The 24,184-nt window shown below is 38.9% G+C and overlaps 1 protein-coding gene across 2 annotated transcripts in view; it reads left to right on the top strand.

Moving 5' to 3' along the window:
- dync1h1 (dynein, cytoplasmic 1, heavy chain 1) overlaps positions 1-24,184 on the top strand; it is a 94,040-nt gene that overhangs the window by 7,845 nt on the left and 62,011 nt on the right. For both annotated transcript variants that reach the window (XM_060829278.1, XM_060829279.1), the window contains exons 6-23: positions 6,521-6,792; positions 6,913-7,140; positions 7,812-8,888; positions 9,223-9,402; positions 9,515-9,664; positions 12,433-12,579; positions 13,417-13,557; positions 13,646-13,822; positions 14,027-14,137; positions 14,243-14,362; positions 15,471-15,710; positions 16,094-16,249; positions 16,796-16,909; positions 18,743-18,853; positions 18,942-19,151; positions 19,957-20,103; positions 20,526-20,692; positions 20,773-20,946. In XM_060829278.1, coding sequence (XP_060685261.1) covers positions 6,521-6,792; positions 6,913-7,140; positions 7,812-8,888; positions 9,223-9,402; positions 9,515-9,664; positions 12,433-12,579; positions 13,417-13,557; positions 13,646-13,822; positions 14,027-14,137; positions 14,243-14,362; positions 15,471-15,710; positions 16,094-16,249; positions 16,796-16,909; positions 18,743-18,853; positions 18,942-19,151; positions 19,957-20,103; positions 20,526-20,692; positions 20,773-20,946 — 3,922 coding nt within the window. The remainder of the gene's footprint in view (positions 1-6,520; positions 6,793-6,912; positions 7,141-7,811; positions 8,889-9,222; positions 9,403-9,514; positions 9,665-12,432; positions 12,580-13,416; positions 13,558-13,645; positions 13,823-14,026; positions 14,138-14,242; positions 14,363-15,470; positions 15,711-16,093; positions 16,250-16,795; positions 16,910-18,742; positions 18,854-18,941; positions 19,152-19,956; positions 20,104-20,525; positions 20,693-20,772; positions 20,947-24,184) is intronic.

The following is a 24,184-nucleotide window of genomic DNA, read 5'->3' on the forward strand; positions in this document are numbered from 1 at the left end:
TGGACAAAAGGTAAGATATGCACAAAACAAAGTAAAATCTAAAACAAAAATGCAAAAGAAAAGTACAAGTCATGCAAAGTGGAAAAAGTGTAAATAGTGTCAAGCAATTGGCAAGAATTACAAAAAAGAAATATTCAAATCAACTTGCAAGGGATATTAAAATCTACACTTGTTTTGCAATTGTTTTGGAGAAATCGTGGTCCCAGATGGACCCCTGAAACTGATGTCAATGATGCAATTAAAAAATAAAGTGACCATTCTGCGCAACCACTTTGCACAAATATTTATAGCAGAGGTAGAGAGGGCATGCCAGGCACCCTAAATGAGGGATTTAATGTAAGCAGGGAAATCAAATGCATTAAAGAGTAGCAAATATCCAGGACTAAATGTGACTGAATGGTTAGCACTACTGCCTCAACAGCAGGGACCTGGGTTCAATTCCACCCTCTGGCAACTATCTATGTAGAGTTTGGACATTCTCCCTGTGTCTGCATGTTTTTCCTGGGTGCTCCGGTTTCCTCCCATAGTCCAAAGATGTGCAGCCTAGGTGGACTGGCTATGCAGAATTGCCCATTTGTTTAGGGATGTGTCGGGTAGGTAGATTATGCAATGAAATGCAGGGTCAGCGTGGGATGGTCTTCGGAGAGTTGGTGTGGATTCAGTGGGTCAAATGGCCTGCTTCTAAACTGTAGGGATTCTATGATTCTATGAAATGCTTTTTAAAAAAAAAAGTGAGGACATTGCAGTCCCATAATTAATGTGCTGAAGTGTTCTCAATTTAAAAAATGTATATTGGAAAATTGCACTTCGCAGACATGGCTACAAAGGCATTGGGGCTGGGAACTAAATATCCAAGGATATGCTTCCTATTGAAAGGTTGGACGAGTTTGTCTTGTTTGTAAGAAATTAAGTCGATATCAAGAGGTGATAGAGTTGGAAGAATTAAAATTTGCGTGAGTAGAGTTGAGGAACTACAAAGGAAAAAAGACCCTGAATAGAGGGGATCAGTTTAAAATTGAAATGCGGAGACATTTCTTCAGCAAGAGAGGTGGGCCTGTGGAATTCACTGCCGCGGAGCGCAATGGAGGCCAGGGCGTTAAATGTCTTCAAGGCAGAGATTAATAAGTTCTTAATCTTGCAAGGTATTAAGGGATATGGGAAGAGTGTGGGTAAGTGACATTGAAATACCCATCAGCCATGATTGAATGGCAGTGGACTGGATGGGATAATGGCCTTATGGCCTTATCATCACAAGAGAAGTTCCTGGGGATGCTGAAAGGACTGGAGGTGGTTAAATCATCTGCACCAGATGGACTACACCCCAGAGTTCTGAAGGAAATAACTGAAAAGATTGTGGAAGAATTAATGATCTTCCAGGAATCACTAGAGTCAAGGAGGGTCGTAGAAGATGGGAAAATGGCTAGTGTAACGTCCCTATTGAGAAAGAAGGGAGGCAGAAAACAGGAAATTATAGACCAGTTAGCCTGACCTTGGTTAGGTTTTGAAGTCCATTATTAAGGATGCAATTGCAAGTTACTTGGAAGTGCATGGTAAAATAGGGCTGAGGCAGCATGGCTTCATCAAGGGGAAGTCTTCTGAGGAATTCTGAGATGGTTAATGAACAAGTCAGACAATGAGCCAAAGGACATGATCTGTTTTGATTTCCAAAAGGCCTTTGACAAGATGATGCACAGAAGGCAGCTAAATAAGACAAGATCTCATGGTGTTAGGGGCAAGTTACTGACAGAAGACAGAGAATGGGGATAAAGATGCCTTTTTCAGGGTGGCAGCTGGTGAGTAGTGGAGTTCTGCAGAGGTCAGTTTTGAAACAAGAACTGTTCGTGTTATATATGTTAGATTAGATTACTTTCTGTGTAGAAACAGGCCCTTCAGCCCACCAACAAGTCCATACCGACCCGCCGAAGCACAACCCACCCATACCCCTACGTTTACCCCATACCTAACACTGAGCAATTTAGCATGGCCGGTTCATCTGACCTGCACATCTTTGGTGCTGTGGGAGGAAACCAGAGCACCCGGAGGAAACCCATGCAGACACGGGAGAATGTTCAAACTCCACACAGTCAGCCGCCTGAGTCGGGAATTGAACCCAGATCTCTGGCGCTGTGAGGCAGCAGTGCTAACTGATGTGCCACCGTGCTGCCCACTATGTATGTTAACGATTTGGATGAAGTAGCTGAGGGCTTTGCTAATAAATTTGCAGATGACACTGGTGAAAGGACAGTATTGTTAAGGAAACGGGGAGGCTGCAGAAGGACTTGGACTGGCTAGGAAAGTGGGCAAAGAAGTGGTAGATGGAATATAATGTGAGGAAGTGAGAGGTTATGCACTTTAGTTGGAAGAAAAGGGGTGTCGATGACATTTTAATGGGGAAAGGCTTTGGAAATCTGAAATGCAAAGGGCCTTAGGAGTCTTAGTTTGGGATTCTCTTAAGGTTAACATGCAGTATCATTTGGTAGTTAGGAAGGCAACTGCAGCGTTAGCATTCAGTTCAGGACGGCTACAATCAAAGAACAGGGGTGTACAGCTGTGGCTGCATAAGGCTCTGGTCAGACTATGTTTGGAATATTGTCAGCAGTTTTGAGTCTGGTGTCCAAGGAAGGATAGCGTATTTAAAAAAAAGTTCAAGGATTGCAGGAGAGTGGAGTTGAGAAATATATCAACTATGATCCAATGTAGACTCCATCTGCCAAATTTTATATATATCTTAAGCTATCCTTATTTAAGAAAGGAAAGACAAGGAATAGTAGACTAGTGAACTGAATATCTGTTGAAAAACTGCTACAGTTCATAATTTAGGATGGCTAAGCATTTTTTTTTACTGTTCAATGTGACTTGACATGTAGGGATAGTTTGTCCAATTTAGAACAGACCTTACAGGAATGAAATTCGGAAACCAAAGACAAATATGGAGGTCAGTTACAGATTAACCAAGATTTCTTAACATGGTGTATTTTGCCCAGTGGCCCATTTCTGTTTCCAAGCTTCTGGAAACATCTTGAAGGATAACCTGAAGAGGCTGTACAGTAACTTTTCAGGATTTTTTTTATTTCATAGGTTCATAAGATGACTGGAACTACATTTATTGCCTATCCCTAATTAACCTGAGAATATTGTGATGAATCATCTTGAATCATTTCAGTCCTTGTGCTGTGAATAGATCTGCAGTGCTATTTGAATTTTGAGCAAGCATTGATTAAGTGCCAGTGATATATTTCCAAATAAAGGTGGAATGAACTTGATGTGAAGCCTGCATGTGGTGATCTGCTGTCCTTGTTCTTTTTGGTAATAGGTTTGATTTGATTTACGTGTGACTTACTGTTGTCACATGTACCAAGATACAGTGAGAAGTATTGTTTTGCATGCTAATCAGAAAAATTATACCTAACATAAGTTCATCAAGGTAATAGAACAGAATGCAGAATACAGTGTTACAGCGACAGAAAAGTGGAGATATAGATCAGGTATGAAAGATCCATTCATTAGTCTGACAGTTTGTCACCCTTCTATAGGAAGGCTTTTTTAATTTAAATTTGCTTATGCAATGTGGATGTCTCTGGCTGGACCGGCATTTATTGCCTGTCCCTCATTACCCAAAGAGGACAGTAAAGAAATGAGCACATTCCTGAGAGTCTGAAGTCATATCTAGGCCAGACCAGGTAAGGATGTCCTATTTCCTCTCCAGAAGGACTTGAGTGAACCGTTAGTGGATTTTTCTGACAATCGACAATAGTATCACAATCCTCATTAGATCCTTAATTCCAGATTCTTTATTGAATCCAAATTCCACCATCTGTGTGGCAGGATTTGAACCTAGTTCCTGAGAACATCAGCTGTGCTTCTGGATTAATAGTTTAGTGGCAATACCACTTTGCTTTTGTCTCCTATTAACATCTCAAACTTAAGAGGAAGCAAAAAGACTTTGAACCATGTTGCTGGGGTGGGGTACTTTTCCTTGACCGTAGGAGGCTGAGGGGTGACCTTTATAGAGGTTTATAAAATCCATGATGACATGGATAGGATGAACAGCCAAAGTCTTTTTTCCTAGTGTAGGTGAATCCAAAAAGTAGAGGACATGGGTTTAAGGTGACAAAGGAAAGATTTATAAAAGTTCTTAATACAACAGGACCTAGAAGCTAGATGGACTTTTAATTTAGATAAATGTGAAGTATTGCATTTTGGTTATGCAAATCCAGGCAGGACTTTAACACTTCATGGTCGGGTCCTGGAGATTGTTGTTGAGCAGACACCTTTTGGTACCATTTCATAGTTCCTTGAAGGTGGAGTTGCAGGTAGTGTGTGCCTTTATTGGTCAGTGCATTGAACATAGGAGTTTGAATGCCATGTTGTGGTTGTAAAGGATATTGGTTAGGCCACTTGTGGAATACTGCGTTCAATTCTGGTCTCCCTGCTATACCAAAATGATAAATTTGTTAGGGTGCAGAAAAGATTCACTGGGCAGCGTTCACAACTCTAATTTCTAGCTATCTTGGGCCGAGTAGTTGCCATATTATTAAATTTGAAAGGGTGCAGAAAAGATTTACAAGGGTATTGCTGGAGTTAGAGGGTTTGAGCAATCGGGAGAGGTTGTATAGGCTGGCGCTATTTTCCCAGAGCGTCGGAGGCTCGGGTGACCTTATTGAAGTATATAAAATCATGAGGTGCATGGGTAGAGTGAACAACCAAAGACTCTTTCCTAGGCTGGGGGTGTCCCAAAACTAGAGAGCATAGATTTAAGGTGAGGGGGAAAGATTTAAAAGGAACCTGAGGTGCAACTTTTTCATGATGTGGAAGGGTTGGGCAAGGTCAAAAATCACACATCAGGTTGTAGTCCAACAGTTTTATTTGAAAACAAACTTTTGGTGCCTTACTCCTTCACGTGCAGAAGTAAAGTTTTCCACACAGGGTGGTGCATGAATGGACTGAGCTTCCAGAGGAAGTGGTGGGCAATGTTTGTGAGAAGATTTGTAGCTCAGGTGCTCGTTGTTGTGGTCCAGTTCGACGAACTGGGAATTTGTGTTGCAGACGTTTTGTCCCCTGTCTAGGTGATATCCTCAGTGCTTGGGAGCCTCCTGTGAAGCACTTCTGTAGTGGTGGAGGCTGGTACAATTTCAACATTTAAAAGGTATCTGGATGGGTGTATGGATAGGAAGGGTTTAGAGGGATTTGGACCAAGTGCTGGCAAATGGGACAGTGTCAGATTGGGATGCTTGGTCAGCACAGATGAGTTAGACCAAAGTGTTTCCATGTAGTATCACTCTATATAGCAGGCAAGAAGCTGTTGGTATATGTCCTAAAATGTTTCTATCTTCTCCCTGATAGAGGATGGAAGAGAGAGTAACGGGGGTGGTAGGTGTCTTTGATTATGTTGGCTGATTGCCTGAAGCAGTGGGAAGTGTAGTCGGTGTCAGTGGAAGGAAGGTTGGTTTTCATGATTCACCTAGGCTGCATTCACAATTCTGTTTGTAGCTGTCTTGGGCAGAGCAGTTACCATACCAAGCCATGATGCATCTGGGCAGAATACTTTATGGTGAAATTGGTAAATGTCATTGTGGGAATGCTGCATTTCCTTACACTCCTGAGGAAGTAGAGGCATTAGTGTGCTTTGTTTACTATAGCTTCGATGTGGATGGTCCAGGATAGATTGGTGATATTTATTCATGAGCTTGAAACTCTTGACCGTCTCAGCTTCATTGCCGTTGATACAGCTGGGCTTGTTTTCTACTCCACTTCCTAAAGTTGATAACCAACTCCTTCGTTTTGCTGACACTGAGGCAGGGATTGTCTTTACATTGTGCCACTAAGCTGTCTGTGTCTTTCTTGTACTTTGTCTTTCTTGTACTTTGTCTTGTCATTGTTTGAGGTCTGACCCACAATGGTGGTGTCGTCAACAGATTTCTGAATGGAGGTGCTGAGGTCATGTACGGATTAATAGTTGAGGATCCATCACTGATGCTTGTAACACTCCATGTCTTTCTTTTCGCCAACTCAAAAATGACCCATTATGCTTGTTTCCTGTTAAATAGTTCATCCTTTTGTCCAGGCTAATATGCTATCTTGTAAACTCTTATTTTGTGAGGAAACCTTTGATTGTATTGTGCAAGTGCCTTTATTTGGATCTTTTAAGCCCAGAGTTTGTTTTCAAAACAATGCAAATAATTTGTTTGGCTCTTAATTATGCCTGTGTATTTAAAATGCACTTTTAAATATGATTCTAACTTCTCCTGTTTCTAGAAATAGAAAATGTACATCAATCAAAGTTAGTGCTGAAGAAAATAAGCTGATGAACTTTGTTTATTGTGTCATCTAATTTTAGTATTTTGTGCAGATGAATTGCAGATTTTCAAACTTGATCACAGGTCTAAAAACCTTGATGTTTCTCAATATCAAATTGTTGAAAAGGCTGAGTCAAAGGTCATGTCATACTGTATATTGCAGAATGTAAGGATATAAATTCTAGGTGTTTTGAATTTTTAATTGCAATATTTTTTCAAAATAGGACTTAAGCAGGCATTGGAAACAGTAAATGACTACAACCCCTTGATGAAGGATTTTCCTCTGAATGATTTGCTGTCTGCAACTGAACTGGATAAAATCAGACAGGCACTAGTTGCAATCTTCACTCACTTGCGAAAAATAAGAAACACAAAATATCCTATTCAACGAGCATTGAGATTGGTGGAAGCAATTTCAAGAGACCTCAGCTCTCAGTTGCTTAAAGTCTTGGGAACCCGAAAGTTGATGCATGTTGCTTATGAAGAATTTGAAAAGGTAGCTTTGTCATTATTCTACATGCTTTGCCAACTTGTATGGCAGTTTTCTAAGTGAACATATATTACCTTTTAGTGAGAATGTTACATTAATACGGAGCTAACTATGGACTTATTTTAGGTCATGGTGGCATGTTTTGAAGTGTTCCAGACTTGGGATGATGAGTATGAGAAGCTTCAAGTTTTGCTTCGTGATATAGTTAAACGAAAGCGAGAAGAAAATCTTAAGATGGTGTGGCGTATCAATCCTGCTCATCGTAGACTGCAGGCCCGTCTTGATCAGATGAGAAAATTCAGGCGACAACATGAGCAGCTAAGGGCTGTTATTGTCCGTGTGCTTAGACCTCAGGTAATTTTAATGCACCAGTGGAAGCTGGCAGTTATACAGTATACAGAAGAACCTCGATTATCCAAAAGACATGGGCGGGAGTATTTTGTTCAGTTAATCGAATTCTGGATAATCGGATAACATAGTTTAACCAAGCATCGGGACTTTGCAATCTTGCCGGATAATCCGGTAATTGAATGCTGGATAATCGAGGTTCCTTTGTATTAACAAAAATAATTTCTCAATGAACGAATTGACAAAGTTAAATTTATTTTAATTTTTGTGACTTAAGACACAAGGATCAACTTGAATATAAATGCTGAGACTCTGTGTACCCATAGGTTATAAATAGCCAAATTTAAGCCATAGTTTATACTTTTTAAATCTTGATTATTTAAACATTCTTGTGAGAAACAACTGTTAAATAATTCTAACTCGAAGGGCAGAATAATTGAGGAATGTCAAGAGTAGGGAAAATAGCACTCTTATCTGGCAAATTCTTCGGGTATCTACTGGTGTTAGTAGTTGCTGACATTGGTCATAATTTTAAAATGCCAAAGGTTTTTTTTTGGCTTCAGCCAACTTTTTAGAGCCACGGTTGTCCCATTTATGTTTCCTTTTCAAACAAAAACCCTTTTTTTACATTTCTCTGCTATGCTTAATTCAGGATCTGTTATTTTTCCCTTTTAAAGGTGACTGCAGTTGCTCAACAGTCCCAGGGAGAAGGCCCAGAACCCCAGGACATGAAAGTAGCAGAAGTTCTATTTGATGCAGCAGATGCAAATGCCATTGAAGAGGTGAATCTTGCTTATGAAAATGTCAAGGAAGTTGATGGGTTGGATGTTTCCAAAGAAGGAACTGAAGCTTGGGAAGCAGCGCTGAAGCGCTACGATGAACGAATTGACAGAGTTGAAACACGTATTACGGCCCGTCTAAGAGATCAGCTTGGCACTGCAAAAAATGCCAATGAAATGTTCAGAATATTTTCCAGATTTAACGCTCTGTTTGTTCGTCCTCACATTCGAGGTGCTATTCGTGAATACCAAACGCAACTCATTCAACGTGTGAAAGATGATATTGAAGCCTTGCATGACAAGTTCAAGGTGCAGTACCCACAAAGTCAAGCTTGTAAAATGAGTCATGTCCGTGACTTACCTCCTGTTTCGGGATCTATAATTTGGGCAAAGCAGATTGATAGACAGCTTACTGCCTACATGAAGCGTGTAGAAGATGTTCTTGGTAAGGGCTGGGAGAACCATGTAGAAGGGCAGAAACTGAAACAAGATGGTGACAGTTTTCGTATGAAGCTCAACACACAAGAAATATTTGATGACTGGGCACGAAAGGTCCAGCAGCGTAATCTTGGAGTGTCTGGTCGTATCTTCACTATAGAAAGCACACGTGCTCGTGGACGTAGTGGGAATGTTCTGAAATTGAAAGTAAACTTCCTACCTGAGATTATTACACTTTCCAAAGAAGTTCGCAATCTTAAATGGCTTGGATTCCGTGTTCCACTTGCAATTGTCAATAAAGCTCACCAAGCTAATCAGCTCTATCCATTTGCTATTTCATTGATTGAAAGTGTTCGTACCTATGAAAGAACATGTGAGAAGGTCGAAGAACGGATTTCAATTTCTCTGTTGGTTGCTGGCCTGAAAAGAGAGGTGCAGGGATTGATAGCTGAAGGAATTGCGTTGGTCTGGGAATCCTACAAATTAGACCCTTACGTACAGCGTTTGGCAGAGAGTGTTTTCAGCTTTCAGGAAAAGGTTTGTCCACGATAGTTTTCTATTTCAATTGCTCTTTGTGCATGTCTCAAGTTTAGACTGGTTGGTTTAAGTTTAGAGCTGATGTGGTCAGGAGGAGATTATTCTTTGTATTGTTGATTACAGCTAATTAGTTCTTTCACTATTTTCTACCTTAAATGTTTAATTTTTCTGCAGACTATTTCATTGTAGAATTTCTAAGTGAGAAATGTGAAAGGCCCAAGCTGTTTACAACTTTATTACTGTATGTATATATTCTACAAAAGTGAGAAAGCTACAGGAAAAATTCAATTCAACTAAATGAATAGTAGATAAGTTATCTGCATATATCTTTTAGGTGGATGATCTTCTCATTATCGAAGAGAAGATTGACCTTGAAGTTCGTTCTTTGGAAACCTGCGTATATGACCAGAAAGTATTTTCTGAAATCCTGAACCGTATCCAGAAAGCAGTTGATGATTTGAACCTCCATTCCTATTCCAACTTGCCAATCTGGGTCAACAAGCTGGATATTGAGGTAAGAAATGCTCATAAACAGAAATGGTGCTGGGAAAGATGTATACAACATTTATTTTAAAGTGAAAGATTATTTTACTTGAGAATCCACTAACTGAACTGTTTTTATATAGATTGAAAGGATCTTGGGAGTTCGTTTACAAGCTGGATTGAGAGCATGGACACAAGTTTTGTTTGGACAGGCTGATGACAAAGCTGATGTAGACATGGATACAGATGCCCCACAAACCAGCCATAAACCAGGAGGTGACCCAAAAATCAGAGTAAGATTTATCTACTTCTACAAAAGGCATTAACTTGTTTGTTTAAATACTATGAAAATGCTTTCACTCTTGTCACATTATTGGCTCTGAGAGCTTAAATTTCCAGTCGTATCTGTTTAAAGCTATAAAAAGCAGAATAACACTAGGATTGTGTATTGTAAGACATGTAAAAATTCTACTGACTTAACTTCAACATGAGCGAAGTGTATACGAGAGTAAATTAACAAGTGACAGAATTGGAACTCGTCATTTTTACATGTATAAATAGTAATAGGGTAAGTTAAAGCAGGTGCAGAGCTAGCTGCAAAATGTTATGGAGCAGAAACTATGACTGACAGTATTTTGTATCAGTCTTCACTGAAGGTATTTATGCAAATATCACAAAGGGCAAGATTATGGAGGATATGGAGAAGCTAAAATGGACATCACGATTTCTGTATTTTTAGGATACAGCTTAGCTTGCAAAGGGAAAGTAAGGAAATTGGATTCTGTGGCTAAAAGCTTCCCACTCTCCATGGTGGCTCCAGATGGTTTCAAATAGTATAGTACTTCAAAACAAAACAAGAGAGACTGAGCAGTTATACGCTAAAGGATCCAAACATCTGTAATGGAGCAGTTTTAAAAATACTAACCAGAGAAAGAAACTATTTGCTGCTAAATAACACATGGGTTACTAAATTCAGATGGCATGTATTTGTTAAATGTTCATTTTATTGAACTGGCTTGAGCTTTTGAAATAGTAAAGGGGCTGTGCAATTTAAGTCTATAAACTCTCAAAACTGTCATACAGCATAAAAACAGGCCCTTCAGCCCATGTTTATGGCAACCAACAAATACCAGTTACAGCAATTCCATTTTCCTCATCTTCGTCTATAGCCTAGTATGCCCTCGCATTTGAAGTGCTCATTCCAATGCTGCTTAAATGTTGCAAGATCATCTGCCTCTACCACTCTCCCAATTTTCCCCTTAACCACTTACAATTCGCATTTTAAATTTGTGCCCTTAGGCCTTAGGCATGTCTACCATAGGGAAAAGATTTCCTTGATCTATCCTGTCTGTCTACTTCAATCAGAACCTCCCCTCAGCTTTCTCTGCTACAAGAAAAATAAATGCAGCATATCCAGTCTCTCATAACTGAGATTTATTGTTCATCCCAGGCAATATCCTGGTAAATCTCCTCTGTACACTCTCTCCAGTGCAATCATGTCTTTCTGATTGTGCAGTTCTGTTTGCCGCAGTTTTTTTTCCATCTGTGGTCTAACTAACATTTTATAAAATGTCTGTTAGACTTCCTTGCTCCTATATCCTATGCCCCAACTAATGAAGACAAGGAAAAGACATATATGTAGGGATTAAAGGGCAAGTAGTTGTTTGGATACAAAATTGGCCATTGGATACAAAGTAGGTATTAGCAGTGAGCTGTTATCTCAACTGGAAGGAACTGTCTCACTAGTTAAATGCTGAGCCAACTCTTTCAGTTGTATGTTGATGACTTAAAATTGGATGTACTGGACCTGATTCCAACATTCGCAAATGAAAAGCTTAAAAATGTCTTAAAGTGAGGAGGATGTAGACTTCAGGGTGGTGAAATTGGCAGATATTTGACAGATGGAATTTTAAAGGAGAGAAATATGAAGTGATTCATTTTAGCAGGATGAATGATGAAACTTGGATACTATTTAAAGGTATTACAGGAAATCTAGAGAATCGGGTAGTACGTTTACAAGTTTTCAATGGCAGCTGGACAAATTGAAAAGCTGCTTAAAAAGAAGATAAGGTATTCATGGCTTTATAAGTAGATATGCAGTACAAAATCAAGGAAATGATGTCAAACTATGGGACTAGTTTGGAATATGGGCAATTCTGGGCATCACTTTAGGAAAGTTGCAATGACCTTAGTACAAAGGAAAACTACTACAATGATAGGGATGAAAGAATAGTTGTATAGAGATTAGAATAATTCCCCTTTTGAATAGAGCAAATTAACAATTGCATTAAGGGGTTTGGAATCTTTACGAGCTTATTATAGATATAGGGGGAAGACCATTGCTAGTGGCAGAAAGATGAGTAAGTGGGGCATTATTTTAAGATAAATTTTGAAGAAAAGCTGAGGGGCTATAAAGGGAAAAGGTTCTGCACCAGATTCTATGCTTTGAAGAAGAGGAGTGGGCAAATACTTGAAAACTAAAAACACTGAAGACTGGGAAAGAGAGAAAATGGTTTGCTTATGGTTCAGAATAATCCCTGTAATGCATATTTGACTTCTGTTCCAGTTAAAGCAGATCTGAACCCGCTAACTTGCCCCTGACCATCTTCTAATGAGAAACAACCCAAAACTAAAAGCTTGGGTCAAGCATCAAGCTAAGGATATGTCTTTGGGAAGAGCACATATGAATGAGAAAAGAGCAGAGGGTGGGACTAATTTAATAGCTCTTTTGAAAAGCCAACAATGCACAGTTAACTAAATGACCCATGCTTGTAACATTCTATTAATGTCTGTTTCTGATCAGTCAACTCCTAAGACAGAGGTCGGCTACCATTAAATCAGCAATAATGCACTTGATTTAACATATTCAAACACTGATAACCTGGATATAACCCATTGTGAGAATGTATTTCATTTCAGTGTTTCTGTTTTTTTTTCCCTGAAATGTTTTCTGACATTTCTTCTCTGGTGCTGAAGTTGTCCTGAAGAATAGATTAAATAAGGAAATATTTATTCTTCAAGAGACTTTGAAAACTCTCTCTTCTTGTCCTCTTTCTTGTAGAACATAGTACATGAACTTCACATCACAAATCAGGTCATTTATTTGCATCCACCAATCGAAGACTGTAGATACAAGTTATACCAAGAGCTGTTTAGCTGGAAGATGATTATTCTAACACTCCCTAGAATACAGAGTCAACGATATCAGGTGAGTAAAGAGTGAAGTTTTCTGTTTTATGAAGGGATTTGTTCATACTGTTAATTTGATATGAAACCTTTATTGGCATAATTTACGTAACTTTCAAAATCAATGAGTGTGTTTTCAGTATGGTTTCCTATTCAACTTCGCTTATTTCATGTGTAAACTATGTAGCTTTAGCTTTCGCTTTGCTTTTGTCGGCCCACAAATAAGACCATGCATAGAAGATTCCTCTAATCCTTAGTGTTCCCTGTGGTCCTACTCATCCTCATGTAGTCTGTTGCTTTATTTGTCCCACCCAAGTACATCCCCCCTCATTTGTCTGGATTGAATTCTGTTTGCCAGTGATCAGTCCATCCAGCTAGCCCTTCTATATCTTCCTGTAGTCCAAGGCTATCGTTATCACTGTTTAATACACAATTAATTTTCATATCATCTGTGAATGTACTGATCAACTCTCCTGCATTCAAGCCTAAATCAATTATACCACCAGCAGAAAGGGCCCAATACAGATCCCAGTGGGTCCCCTCTGGACATTGGCTTACACTCAAAAAACACTCAATGCCAAAGGTACTTTGTCGTCTTAGAGGTTTTAAAAAATTGGTTATATGTTAACTAGATTATGTAATTATGATTCTTTTAGCTGATATGCTGACTATTAAGCTTTGCTGGTTAGTTTACTCTTGATGGATTTGAAATACTGGTGACTCAAATTTTGGCTCCATTTAAGTTTTGAAAGTTGTAGTGAAGTTATTAATGTGACTTGGAATTCTGTAAGATACCTTGACACAAAGTAATTTGATGGTTTTTCCTTTTACAAACCCCATATCTGCAAAATCTGACTAGGTTGGCTTTCAGTATGAACTGTCTGAAGAAGAGAAATTTTACCGGAATGCACTCACAAGAATGCCAGATGGACCAGCTGCTTTGGAAGAAGCTCATGAAGCTGTAATGGGAATTGTCAGAGAAGTTGAAAAGTATGTCAAGGTAAGCATTTTGAAGATTGCTATTGTTGTATCTTGGGTCTTGCTCCATTCAACAAATCTTTCTACATGTGCTACATTTTTCTTGTTAGGTTTGGCTTCAGTACCAGTGTTTGTGGGATATGCAACCTGAAAATATCTATAACCGCCTGGAAGATGATCTGAACAAATGGCAAGCTCTGCTTGTGCAAATCAGAAAGGCCAGAGGAACCTTTGACAATGCAGAAACTAGAAAGGAATTTGGGCCTGTTGTCATTGATTATGGAAAGGTAAGAGTATTAAATCAGAGACTTTTCTCTTTTTATGTGGTTTAAACAAAAGCTTCATTAGCCCGTTTATTGGATAGCCTTTTTGGTAAGGTATAAATAGTCAGACTTGAAGTGTTGACCTGCCACAACTATTGTGATTACTCGAGGTCTCTGATTTGTCCAGTTATTGAAAGTCGTTCTGTTTGCTTGTTTAAATTCTTCTAGGTGCAGTCAAAGGTCAATTTAAAATATGATTCTTGGCATAAGGAGGTTCTTAGCAAATTTGGACAGATGCTTGGTCAGAATATGCAGGAGTTCCATTCTCAGATTTCTAAGGTAAGGGGTGTAAGCTTTGATACAATGTGCGCAGCATTTGTAGATTTTTGCCCATTGATGTCCTGACTCTAAATGTTGATTTTTTTTTTAAAAAAAAATATCCAGTCTCGTCAAGAGTTGGAGCAGCACTCAGTTGATACTGCTAGTACTTCTGATGCTGTGACCTTCATAACCTATGTGCAGTCTTTGAAGCGCAAGATCAAGCAGTTTGAGAAACAAGTAGATGTAAGTATTGGGTATTAGTTTTTAATTTCATCATTACAGATGACTGTTTATAGAATTAAAATACAAATTTCTTTTACTTATATTTTTATTCCCTTTCATTTTACTTACTTGGTATTAGAGTCAGAGTTGTACAGCACAGAAACAGATCCTTTGGTTCAAGTTGCCTATACTGACCCAATATCCTAAATTAATGTAGTCCCGTTTGCCAGCATTGTCCATATCCCTCTAAATGCTTTCTATCCATGTACCCATCCAGATGCCTTTATCAATATTGTAATTGTACCAGCCTCCTCCATTTAATCTGGCAGCTCATTCCATATATGCACCACCCTCTGTGGAGAAAGTGACCCCTTAAATCTTTTTTTTTTCTCCCCCTCACTTTAAACCTATGCCCTGCAGTTTTGGACTCCTCTATCATGGGGAAAAAGACCTTTGGCAATTAGCCCCATACCTCTCATGATTTTTATAAACCTCTTAGGACATCTTTCCCTATTGCCCACTGAACTTAAATATTAGCTTTTTGTGTTTGAGGACTCCCAAATCCCCTCTTTTTGTTTTTAGCTTTCTGCAGTCTTTCTCCATTTAAATAATCTTAGCTCCTCTTCTCTTGTGAAATTGCATAACTTATTTGCATTTCCTCACATTATATTCCCTCTGCCAAGTTTTTTTCACGCTCGTTAAATCTGTCTATCATCCTCAGCACTTGACATCCCATGTTCTTGTGTCCATCACAACCCTGGCTATAGTATACTACCTTTCCTCCTCCTTCACGTCATTAATCGGTTTTGTTAATTATTGTGGCCCAAGCAACGATCTGTGTGGCTCTCCTACTTAGTTTCCATCCTTAAAATATCTCTTATCCCAACTTCTGTTAGTTCGCCACTACTTTATTCATACCTGTATACTACCTTGCAAAGCTGTATGTTGTTATAAAGTAACCTAATGGGTGTGGTTACTAAACACCATCTGAAAATCCAAATACATTGCATCCTCTACTTTCCCTTTATCTATCTTGCTCGTTACTACCTCCAAAGCATTCTAGTAAATTTGTCAGGCATGATTTCATGTTCTGCAGAGTGAAGCATATAGACTATTTTTCAATCTTTAGCTTTATCGCAATGGCCAACGTTTACTGGAAAAACAGCGGTTCCAATTTCCTCCATCTTGGCTTTACATTGATAATATTGAGGGAGAATGGGGCGCTTTCAATGACATCATGCGTAGGAAGGACAGTGCTATTCAGCAGCAAGTGGCTAATCTGCAAATGAAGATTGTTCAAGAGGATCGTGCTGTAGAAAGTCGTACTACTGATCTCTTGGGTGAATGGGAGAAAACCAAACCTGTGGCGGTAAATGATTTTCCATATTTCAAACCTTTTAGAAATTGGTTTTCCATATCTTCCTGTCATGTTACATGGTTTGCACTAACTCTCTACATTATTTTCTATGGTTCTAGTTGTACTTTTTTTTGGGTTTTATATACCCTTGAACTTGATCTGAAGAAATATGTAAACGTTTCGTCTACTGTAGTTTTTTGCATAAGTTGTGAAACAATGCATCATTGGTCAGCAAAGGAAATGTTGGTAAAGTTATGTCTTGAAATGTTTTAATCTAGAATTAGGACAAAAGTCATTGCTCGTGCTAGTGTAATTTAAGAGACTACAACCTACAATTAAATGAAGTACAATATGCATATATATTAATTATATTAAAAAACATACTGGCTACTTAGGGGAATCTTCGTCCAGAGGATGCCCTGCAAGCACTCACGATCTACGAAGGAAAATTTGGTCGTCTGAAAGATGATCGTGAAAAATGTGCAAAGGCTAAAGAGGCTTTGGAGCTGACTGATACAGGATTGCTCAGCGGAAGTGAAGAACGAGTACAAGTATGTATTCTAAAAAGTTTTGAAGTTGAGATTTGATACTGTGTGCACAACTATTCCTTGCATAAATCAGGCAACTAGTTGTTGATGGAATTTCTGTGCTGCTGACAATCTTGGCCACTTTCAGCACTGTTCTGATGCTTGGTGGTATAGAGAGAGAGGAAACCTGTTATAAAAGGCTTTGGTTTAATGGGTGTTGCTTCATTTTCTGGACTTAATGCCTTTTTTAACAAGTATGTGATGTGAAGTGAGTGGGAGAGTCACTGTCACAGCTAATTTAACGGACAAACCTTGGTTAAACAGTATTCTTCTATTTTGGTCTGGACAGATCTATTATCTGCATGTCCCTGCTTGATTTTTCTTTAGAATCAAATGTAGATTCCATAATCCCTTCTGCAAAGGCAAAAAAGCAAGTTAGTCTGCTGATGGAAAATATTTTGCCTTTTTCTGATTGTGGACATTTGTGGCTTGTGTCTTGAATATAATTCTCCCCAATGCTTCCTGTTAACTACAGCGCTTAAATTTACCCTTTACCTTCACTTTCATTAGGTTGCTTTGGAAGAACTGCAGGATCTCAAAGGAGTCTGGTCTGAGCTGTCCAAAGTCTGGGAACAAATTGATCAACTGAAAGAACAACCATGGGTTTCCGTGCAGCCACGCAAAGTATGAAATGAATTTACTCATTCTGTTGAAAGTTTTTTTTTTACACCCTTTGAGAAGCCCCTTTAGCAAACCGCTTTTAATATCTATCTGTCTTTTGATGGTTAATTGTAAAGGATGAGTATTCTGTTCGATGGTTAAGAGGTGGCGCTTGGGGTGGTGGGTAGTGGAATGGATTTTGGCTGATTTTGAAAAGAGTGGGGAGAGTACATATACGGAGCAAACAGATATGCACACAGGCCCAGCAGCCAAGTACAGTTCAGTGCTTGTGAGCTTCCTTGAGCATACAAGTGAATAATAGATTGTTGTGGTTCTGTTCGCCGAGCTGGAAGGTTTTGTTGCAAACATTTCGTCCCCTGGCTAGGCGACATCATCAGTGCTGTAGAGCCTCCTGCGAAGTGCTTCTTTGATGTTTCTTCCGGCATTTATAGTGGTCTGTCCTTGCCGCTTCCGGGTGTCAGTTTCAGCTGTCCGCTGTAGTGGTTGGTATATTGGGTCCAGGTCGATGTGTTTGTGTTTGTTGATGGAGTTTGTGGATGAATGCCATGCCTCTAGGAATTCCCTGGCTGTTCTGTCTGGCTTGTGCAGTCCTTGCATGGTGTGCCGTTATGAGTCCTAAGGGTCGCAGTAGTCTCGACCACGGGACGAGGACGTGCCACAACCAAAAGGACTAGCCACACTACCATACATCAGGAGCGTTTCAGAACTGACAGCCAGACTACTGCGACCCTTAGGACTCATAACAGCACACAAACCAACAGCCACGCTCAGACAACTCACTAGAACAAAGGACCCGATACCCAACATGAGCAAAACTAATGTAGTTTACAAAATACCATGCAGGACTGCACAAAACACTATATAGGACAAACAGGAAGATCGCTAACAATCCGCATACATGAACATCAACTAGCCACGAAACGACACGACCAGCTATCCCTAGTAGCCACACACGCAGACAACAAGCAACGTGAATTCGACTGGGAAAACACTACTATCATAGGGCAAGCCAGACAGCTGAAACTGACACCCGGAAGCGGCAAGGACGGACCACTATAAATACCGGAAGAAACATCAAAGAAGCGCTTCGCAGGAGGCTCCAGAGCACTGATGTCGCCTAGCCAGGGGACAAAACGTTTGCAACAAAAACTTCCAGCTCGGCGAACAGAACCACAACAACGAGCACCCGAGCTACAAATCTTTGCACAAACCTTGAATAATAGATTTTTAAAATCCATCTATACATCTTTTAAATGTAACCTAGCTGATGCTTTCCATCTCAGTTTGTTTTTGGCTGGTCATAGAAACCTGTTGGGTCAGAGTTTAGTAATGGCAGATCACAGGACAGAGTTTTACCATCCTTGACAGTATCTGTAAACTACAGATTAATTAAGTCCATGTACTAACAACTCTCCATAGGTATTTAGAAGTGCCATCTTCAGGTTACTGTGTCGCCTTCAATTTAAAAGTAGGTAAAAATAACACTAACCAGTTAGTACCTCAACATTTTCTATAAGCCTTAATGAGTATAAATAGCAGAACTTCAGGTATCGTATTCTTCTAGTTGTCCTTGTGTCCAGTAGATGATCAATGCTAATTTCTGGTTATAGTTCTTGTGCTGTTGGTACAACTATGTCTTTGTCATTTTCAGGTGCTAATTTGGAAATTGTTCCTCTTTCTCCCTAATTTAGAATGTATATGCATGTGATATTATCTTGAGGCATAAAAGACAGCCCCTTAAGATAATGTTCAAATATAGGTTGAGTTCCTCATGTATATACATGTCAATTATCTATAAAACATATCTCACAGTTAACTTATTTCTGCTTAAAATAGCTTCGTCAGAACTTGGATGGGTTACTGAACCAACTGAAGAATTTCCCAGCTCGCCTGCGCCAATATGCGTCATACGAGTTTGTACAGAGACTTCTGAAGGGCTACATGAAGGTATGCCAAATAATTTAAATACATTGGCAAAAGTTTCTACATACTTGGTCAAACAATAACACATCAATTTTTAAAAATTGTTTTGTAGATTAACATGTTGGTGATCGAATTAAAGTCTGAGGCATTGAAGGATCGTCACTGGAAGCAGCTGATGAAACGCCTCCATGTTAACTGGGTAGTGTCTGAATTAACACTGGGCCAGATATGGGATGTTGACTTGCAAAAAAATGAGGCCATTGTTAAGGATGTATTACTTGTAGCCCAGGGAGAAATGGCTTTGGAGGAATTCCTGAAGCAGGTTAGTAATTTCAAGTATGAAGTGCCTTCATCTTGGGTTTTAAGGGGCGGTCACAATTAAAGAAGGGACAGCTTTGTGAACAATTTAAATCTATTTCCAGAATGGATAAAATATTGGATAGCTACAGCTGTTTATAAATTTGTCTTATATTCATAGCACCAACACTAATCAGTATCTATAAGCCTTAATGAATACAAATGGTAGAACTTCAAGTGTTTTATTCTTCCAGTTGTTCACCAGATTTTTAGCCTGCATAGAGTCATAAAGATGTACAGCATAGAAACAGACCCTTCGGTCCAACTTGCCCATGCCGACCAGATATTCCAACCCAATTTAATCCCACCGGCCAGCACCCAGCCCATATCCCTCCAAACCTCTGCTATTCATAAACCCATCCAAAGGCCTTTTAAATATTGCAGTTGTACTAGCCTCCACCATGTCAGCTGGCAGCTCTTTCCATACACATATCACCCTCTGCGTGAAAAAGTTGCCCCTTAGGTCTCGTTTATATCCTCTTTCCGCCCCCCCCCCCCCCCGCCCCCCCCAACCCTAAATCTATGCCCTCTGGTTCATGTGAAAATAAAATTCAGATGCAGATTTAGCTTTATATCTTTGTCCACAGTTGCTTAATAATGTGATGGCAAGGCAAATTTTCTGCAACTTTTGGTAATCTGAAATTCTGAAACACTGCTTTTATTCAGGTTATCTTCCAAACTTTTGCATTAATTTGACATCAGAAATGTCAATCATTGGGCTAAATTCTAGAATTCTGTACAATTTATCTTGTTCTAAAACTTTCTAACAGATTAGAGAGATGTGGAACTCTTACGAATTGGATTTGGTGAACTATCAAAACAAATGTAGATTGATCCGTGGCTGGGACGACCTGTTTAACAAGGTGAAAGAGCACATTAACAGTGTATCGGCCATGAAGCTATCCCCTTACTACAAGGCAAGTATTTACGGTGATGTTTTTAACATTTTTTTGGCAAATGCTTTGCCCTCTTTCCTTTTGAGATGAAATTCTTTGGGATTGTGGTTAATTCACCCTTCTGGCCTATGTTTTAGAATTATACATTTCTGGGTTTGAGTTCGTATTTTATAATTTTGCATTTTAATTTCTATTCCTTCATGCTTTCGCTCACCTTGCATTAGGCATTGCCAAATTACAAGGTATCTGTGTGTCTTTTGTAGTCATTTTCAATGCAGTGAACTTTTAGTTTTTTTTGTTTTGAGACATTTGAGAATTTCTGCTCTGTTCAATTTGCTTGTAGATTCAGCATTGGCTTTCCCAAAAGAATAGTTTGATTATACAGTATGCAGATTATATATGTTGAACACCAATTTTTTGTGCTAATTATAACATTTCTGTAGGTCTTTGAAGAGGATGCATTGAGCTGGGAAGATAAGCTAAATCGTATAATGGCCCTCTTTGATGTATGGATTGATGTTCAGCGTCGCTGGGTTTACCTTGAAGGAATCTTTACAGGAAGTGCTGACATTAAACATTTGCTGCCTGTGGAAACTCAAAGATTCCAGAGGTATATGAATGGGTTCATATTTAAACACTTATACTGGAGTTTAAGAATTTTTGAATGATCTGACTGTTATTTTTATACAGCATCAGCACAGAGTTCCTTGCACTCATGAAGAAAGTGACCAAATCTCCCCTCGTCATGGATGTTTTGAATATCCCTGGAGTGCAGCGGTCGTTGGAACGATTGGCAGATCTGTTGGGCAAGATACAGAAGGCTTTAGGAGAATACTTAGAGAGAGAACGCTCATCCTTTCCTCGGTAGTGTTTAATTTTTTTTTCCATAAAACACATGACTACACAGTGCTTGAAGGAAGAGAAATTACAAGTGGGAGAAAAACTTAAGTTTCTAGAGAAGGGAATTTCTTTATATTTGAAAAGAGCAGACTAAAAGTAACATTGTATGTTTGCAATGTTTGGGCATAAATATATGAAATGTGGTGAATAACATTGAACTATAATCAAAAACCGCTATTTGGTAATATCATGTAATTGCAGTCATGGGAACTTGGATTTACCATAATAAGAACTGAGTTTATCATTCGAGGGTACAAATGTTTAGAAGCAATCGAGTTGTTAAAATGGTAGGTGGATGAGCAGTGCTTATTAAAGAACATATTGTAGTGTAAAGAGGGGATGTTGTTGAGAGGCAAAGACAGAATCCATTTGATTAGAGATGAAAAACAATTTGCAATAATAAATTAAGATCTATTTCCAAAAGTTATTTAGAAACTCATCCTTGTCCAGTATATTCTTAATCCAACTAAGAGGGAGGAATTGTTAGGTCTGGTGCTGAGAACTGAGGATGGCCAGTCCCCTATTGGAAAACACCTTTTGGCAAGGTTGATCATATCGTAGAACTTTAATAATGCAGAAAGTCATAGCGCAATTTTAGATTGAACTTCAAACTCAAAAGTGGTCCAACTTCAATGGGCCACGAGGGTATTTAGATTGGGTAGAAAGGAACCAATGGTTGTCAGGAAAAGCCAATAGATGTATGTTTGAGGGGGTATTTCATGTACAGTCTTAAGAGCACTTCAACAAAGGAAAAAAATAAGAGAAGTAAAACCTTGAATGATGGAGATTGTTTTATTATATTCTCAATAAAGTGAGGCATGGCAGGTGAATTCTGAGTGAGAACCAGGCTAAATAAAGTAGAGAGAGGATCTGAAGAGGGAAACATGACTGACAAGAAAGAATAGGAAAGTAGAATGACAATTAATATAAAAGGGAATGAGAAATAGTCTGCCAGAATGTAAATAGTACATGCTAAGAGATTAGATGGGGCATGTTTGCGAAAAATGACGAGAGAGCTTAGAGGCTATGGGCCAGGCTCATAATAGTGTTTACGAAGGTAGAAGATGCTGACAAAATAATAGCAGAAGAAATGGGTAAAGGAAGTGGTTGGATTCAAAAATTGATTTGAATGTACGTAATGGACCGGCTAGTTAAACTTAGATGAATTGACTGGTGTGGGTGGTTGGCATCCTAGGTTATAAAGTAAGTGGCATTCGTGACCACGGCAGACCTAGTCAAATAGTAAAAATTTCTGTAGGTACAGAGGTGTTAAAGGATTGGAGATTGGTAAATGATATTACACAAAAAAATAAACATTTCTGGTAATTAGAGGCTAGTATGATAAAGAAAAGTGGTGGTGAAGGTATTAGAATTGATAAAAATGTGGCATGTGAATTTTGGGTTAATTGAGAGCCAGTGCAGATTTGTAAAAAAAAACTCATTATGCTTGACCAGTCTAGTTGAATATTTTGAAGAAACCAATAACTTTATAAGGATTGCAATAGATGTTGTCTGAGAATTTAATGCAAGCTTTGAAAATGTGTCAGACATATTTTGTTGTTCCAAAATAGGACAGTGAATGTCAGCTTGGATTGAACAATTGTTTAAAGTACATAGCTAGTTGTAAAATGCTTTTCAAACAGTGCTGTTGTGCCAATGCTTCTTAGAGCATCAAGGTTTAGTGATAGGTCCACTGAGAATAGCTTTCATTCCAAGACATTCAGTTGAGGACATTTGAATCTTTTACCTCAGCTTGGTCTTTTAGAATCTTAGTCAAGTGATGTTAACACTATATCATCTCCTTGTTCTTGAGATAGCTGGCTGGCAAAACTGGTATTTATTGCCAATTCCTAATTTTCTTGAACACTGCTGTTAGAGGGAATTCCAGGAACGTGACAGTGAAAGCATGTCAATGTCATTGTAAGTCAAGATGTTATGTGACTAGGTGGGCAACTTTTTCAGATGGTTTCCAGGTATCCAGTGCTGTTTCTTTGGAGCGTGCAAGTGTTATGTTAATCTTTATTATGAGAGGCTTTGAATAGGAGAGTAAGAAAAATGTGATTTTAAGGTTTTGATTTGACCATACTCTGAGTAATATGTATGGTTCTTGTCTGAGGAAGGACAAGCTTGCTGTACATTAGGCACAATGAATATTCTTTAGATTGCATTTGAGCTGAGATGGTTGCCCTCTAAATGGGAGATAATCTCATTAAAACATATTGCTCGGAAAGGGCTTGACAAGGTGGGTGCTAAGAAACTGTCTTTCCTGCTTGAATGTTTAGAATTAGGGGTTTTGTCCAATTAGGTCTGAGATGAGCAAAGGTCTGTTCCCTTAGTCTGAAGCGTAACTGATGCTTGATTCTGAAGATCACAACTGAGTTCAGTGGATGATTGGACAGTAAAGGGATAAAGATGTGGGATAGGATTGGAAAGTAAAATGGATATTGTTCAACTATGAACTTATTAATTGGTTAGAAGACCATAAGAAGGAGTAGATCTAGGTCTTCAGCCCATCAAATCAACTCCACCATTCATTGAGATGATGGCTAAACTGACAACCACAATTCCACTTTCCTGTCATTTCCCCATAACTCTTGTTTCCCTTTCTGATTTAAAAAAAAATCTATCTCAACTTTGAATATCAACCCACCCTCTCGAGTCCATGATACTCTTGTAAGAACATTTCCTTTAATTCTTACTATGTGCCCACATTCTCTCATGACTCATAAGAACAGGAATAGGCCCTTCAGTCCCTTAAGTCTGTCTGCCATTCAATGAGATCATGGCTGATCTATACCTAACTCCATACACCATAACACCTAACACCCATATCCCTTAATACTTTTGCTTAACATAAACTTCTGTCTCTGATTTAACCTGAGCAACTGATCTAGCTTGAACTGCCATTTGTGGAAGAGAATTCTAAATCTTAACCACCCTTGTTTGTAGAAGTACTTTGTATAATTTCTCCTGAACAGCAATTAGGTCTGGCCCTGACTTCCAGACTATGCCCATTAGTTCCAGAATCTAGCAAAAATTGTTTATTTACTCTTTCTTGCTGTTAATATATTTGAAAACTCTAATTAGTTCATCCCCCGATGTTCTAAAGTTGAGAGAGAGCAAGCCTAATTTGTGTAACCTTTCGTCATAACTTAACCCCCCTGAAGTCCAGGTTTCATTCTTATAAACCTACATTTTACTT

The sequence above is a fragment of the Hemiscyllium ocellatum genome, chromosome 8 (genome assembly GCF_020745735.1).
Source record: "Hemiscyllium ocellatum isolate sHemOce1 chromosome 8, sHemOce1.pat.X.cur, whole genome shotgun sequence".
Lineage (NCBI taxonomy): Eukaryota > Metazoa > Chordata > Chondrichthyes > Orectolobiformes > Hemiscylliidae > Hemiscyllium > Hemiscyllium ocellatum.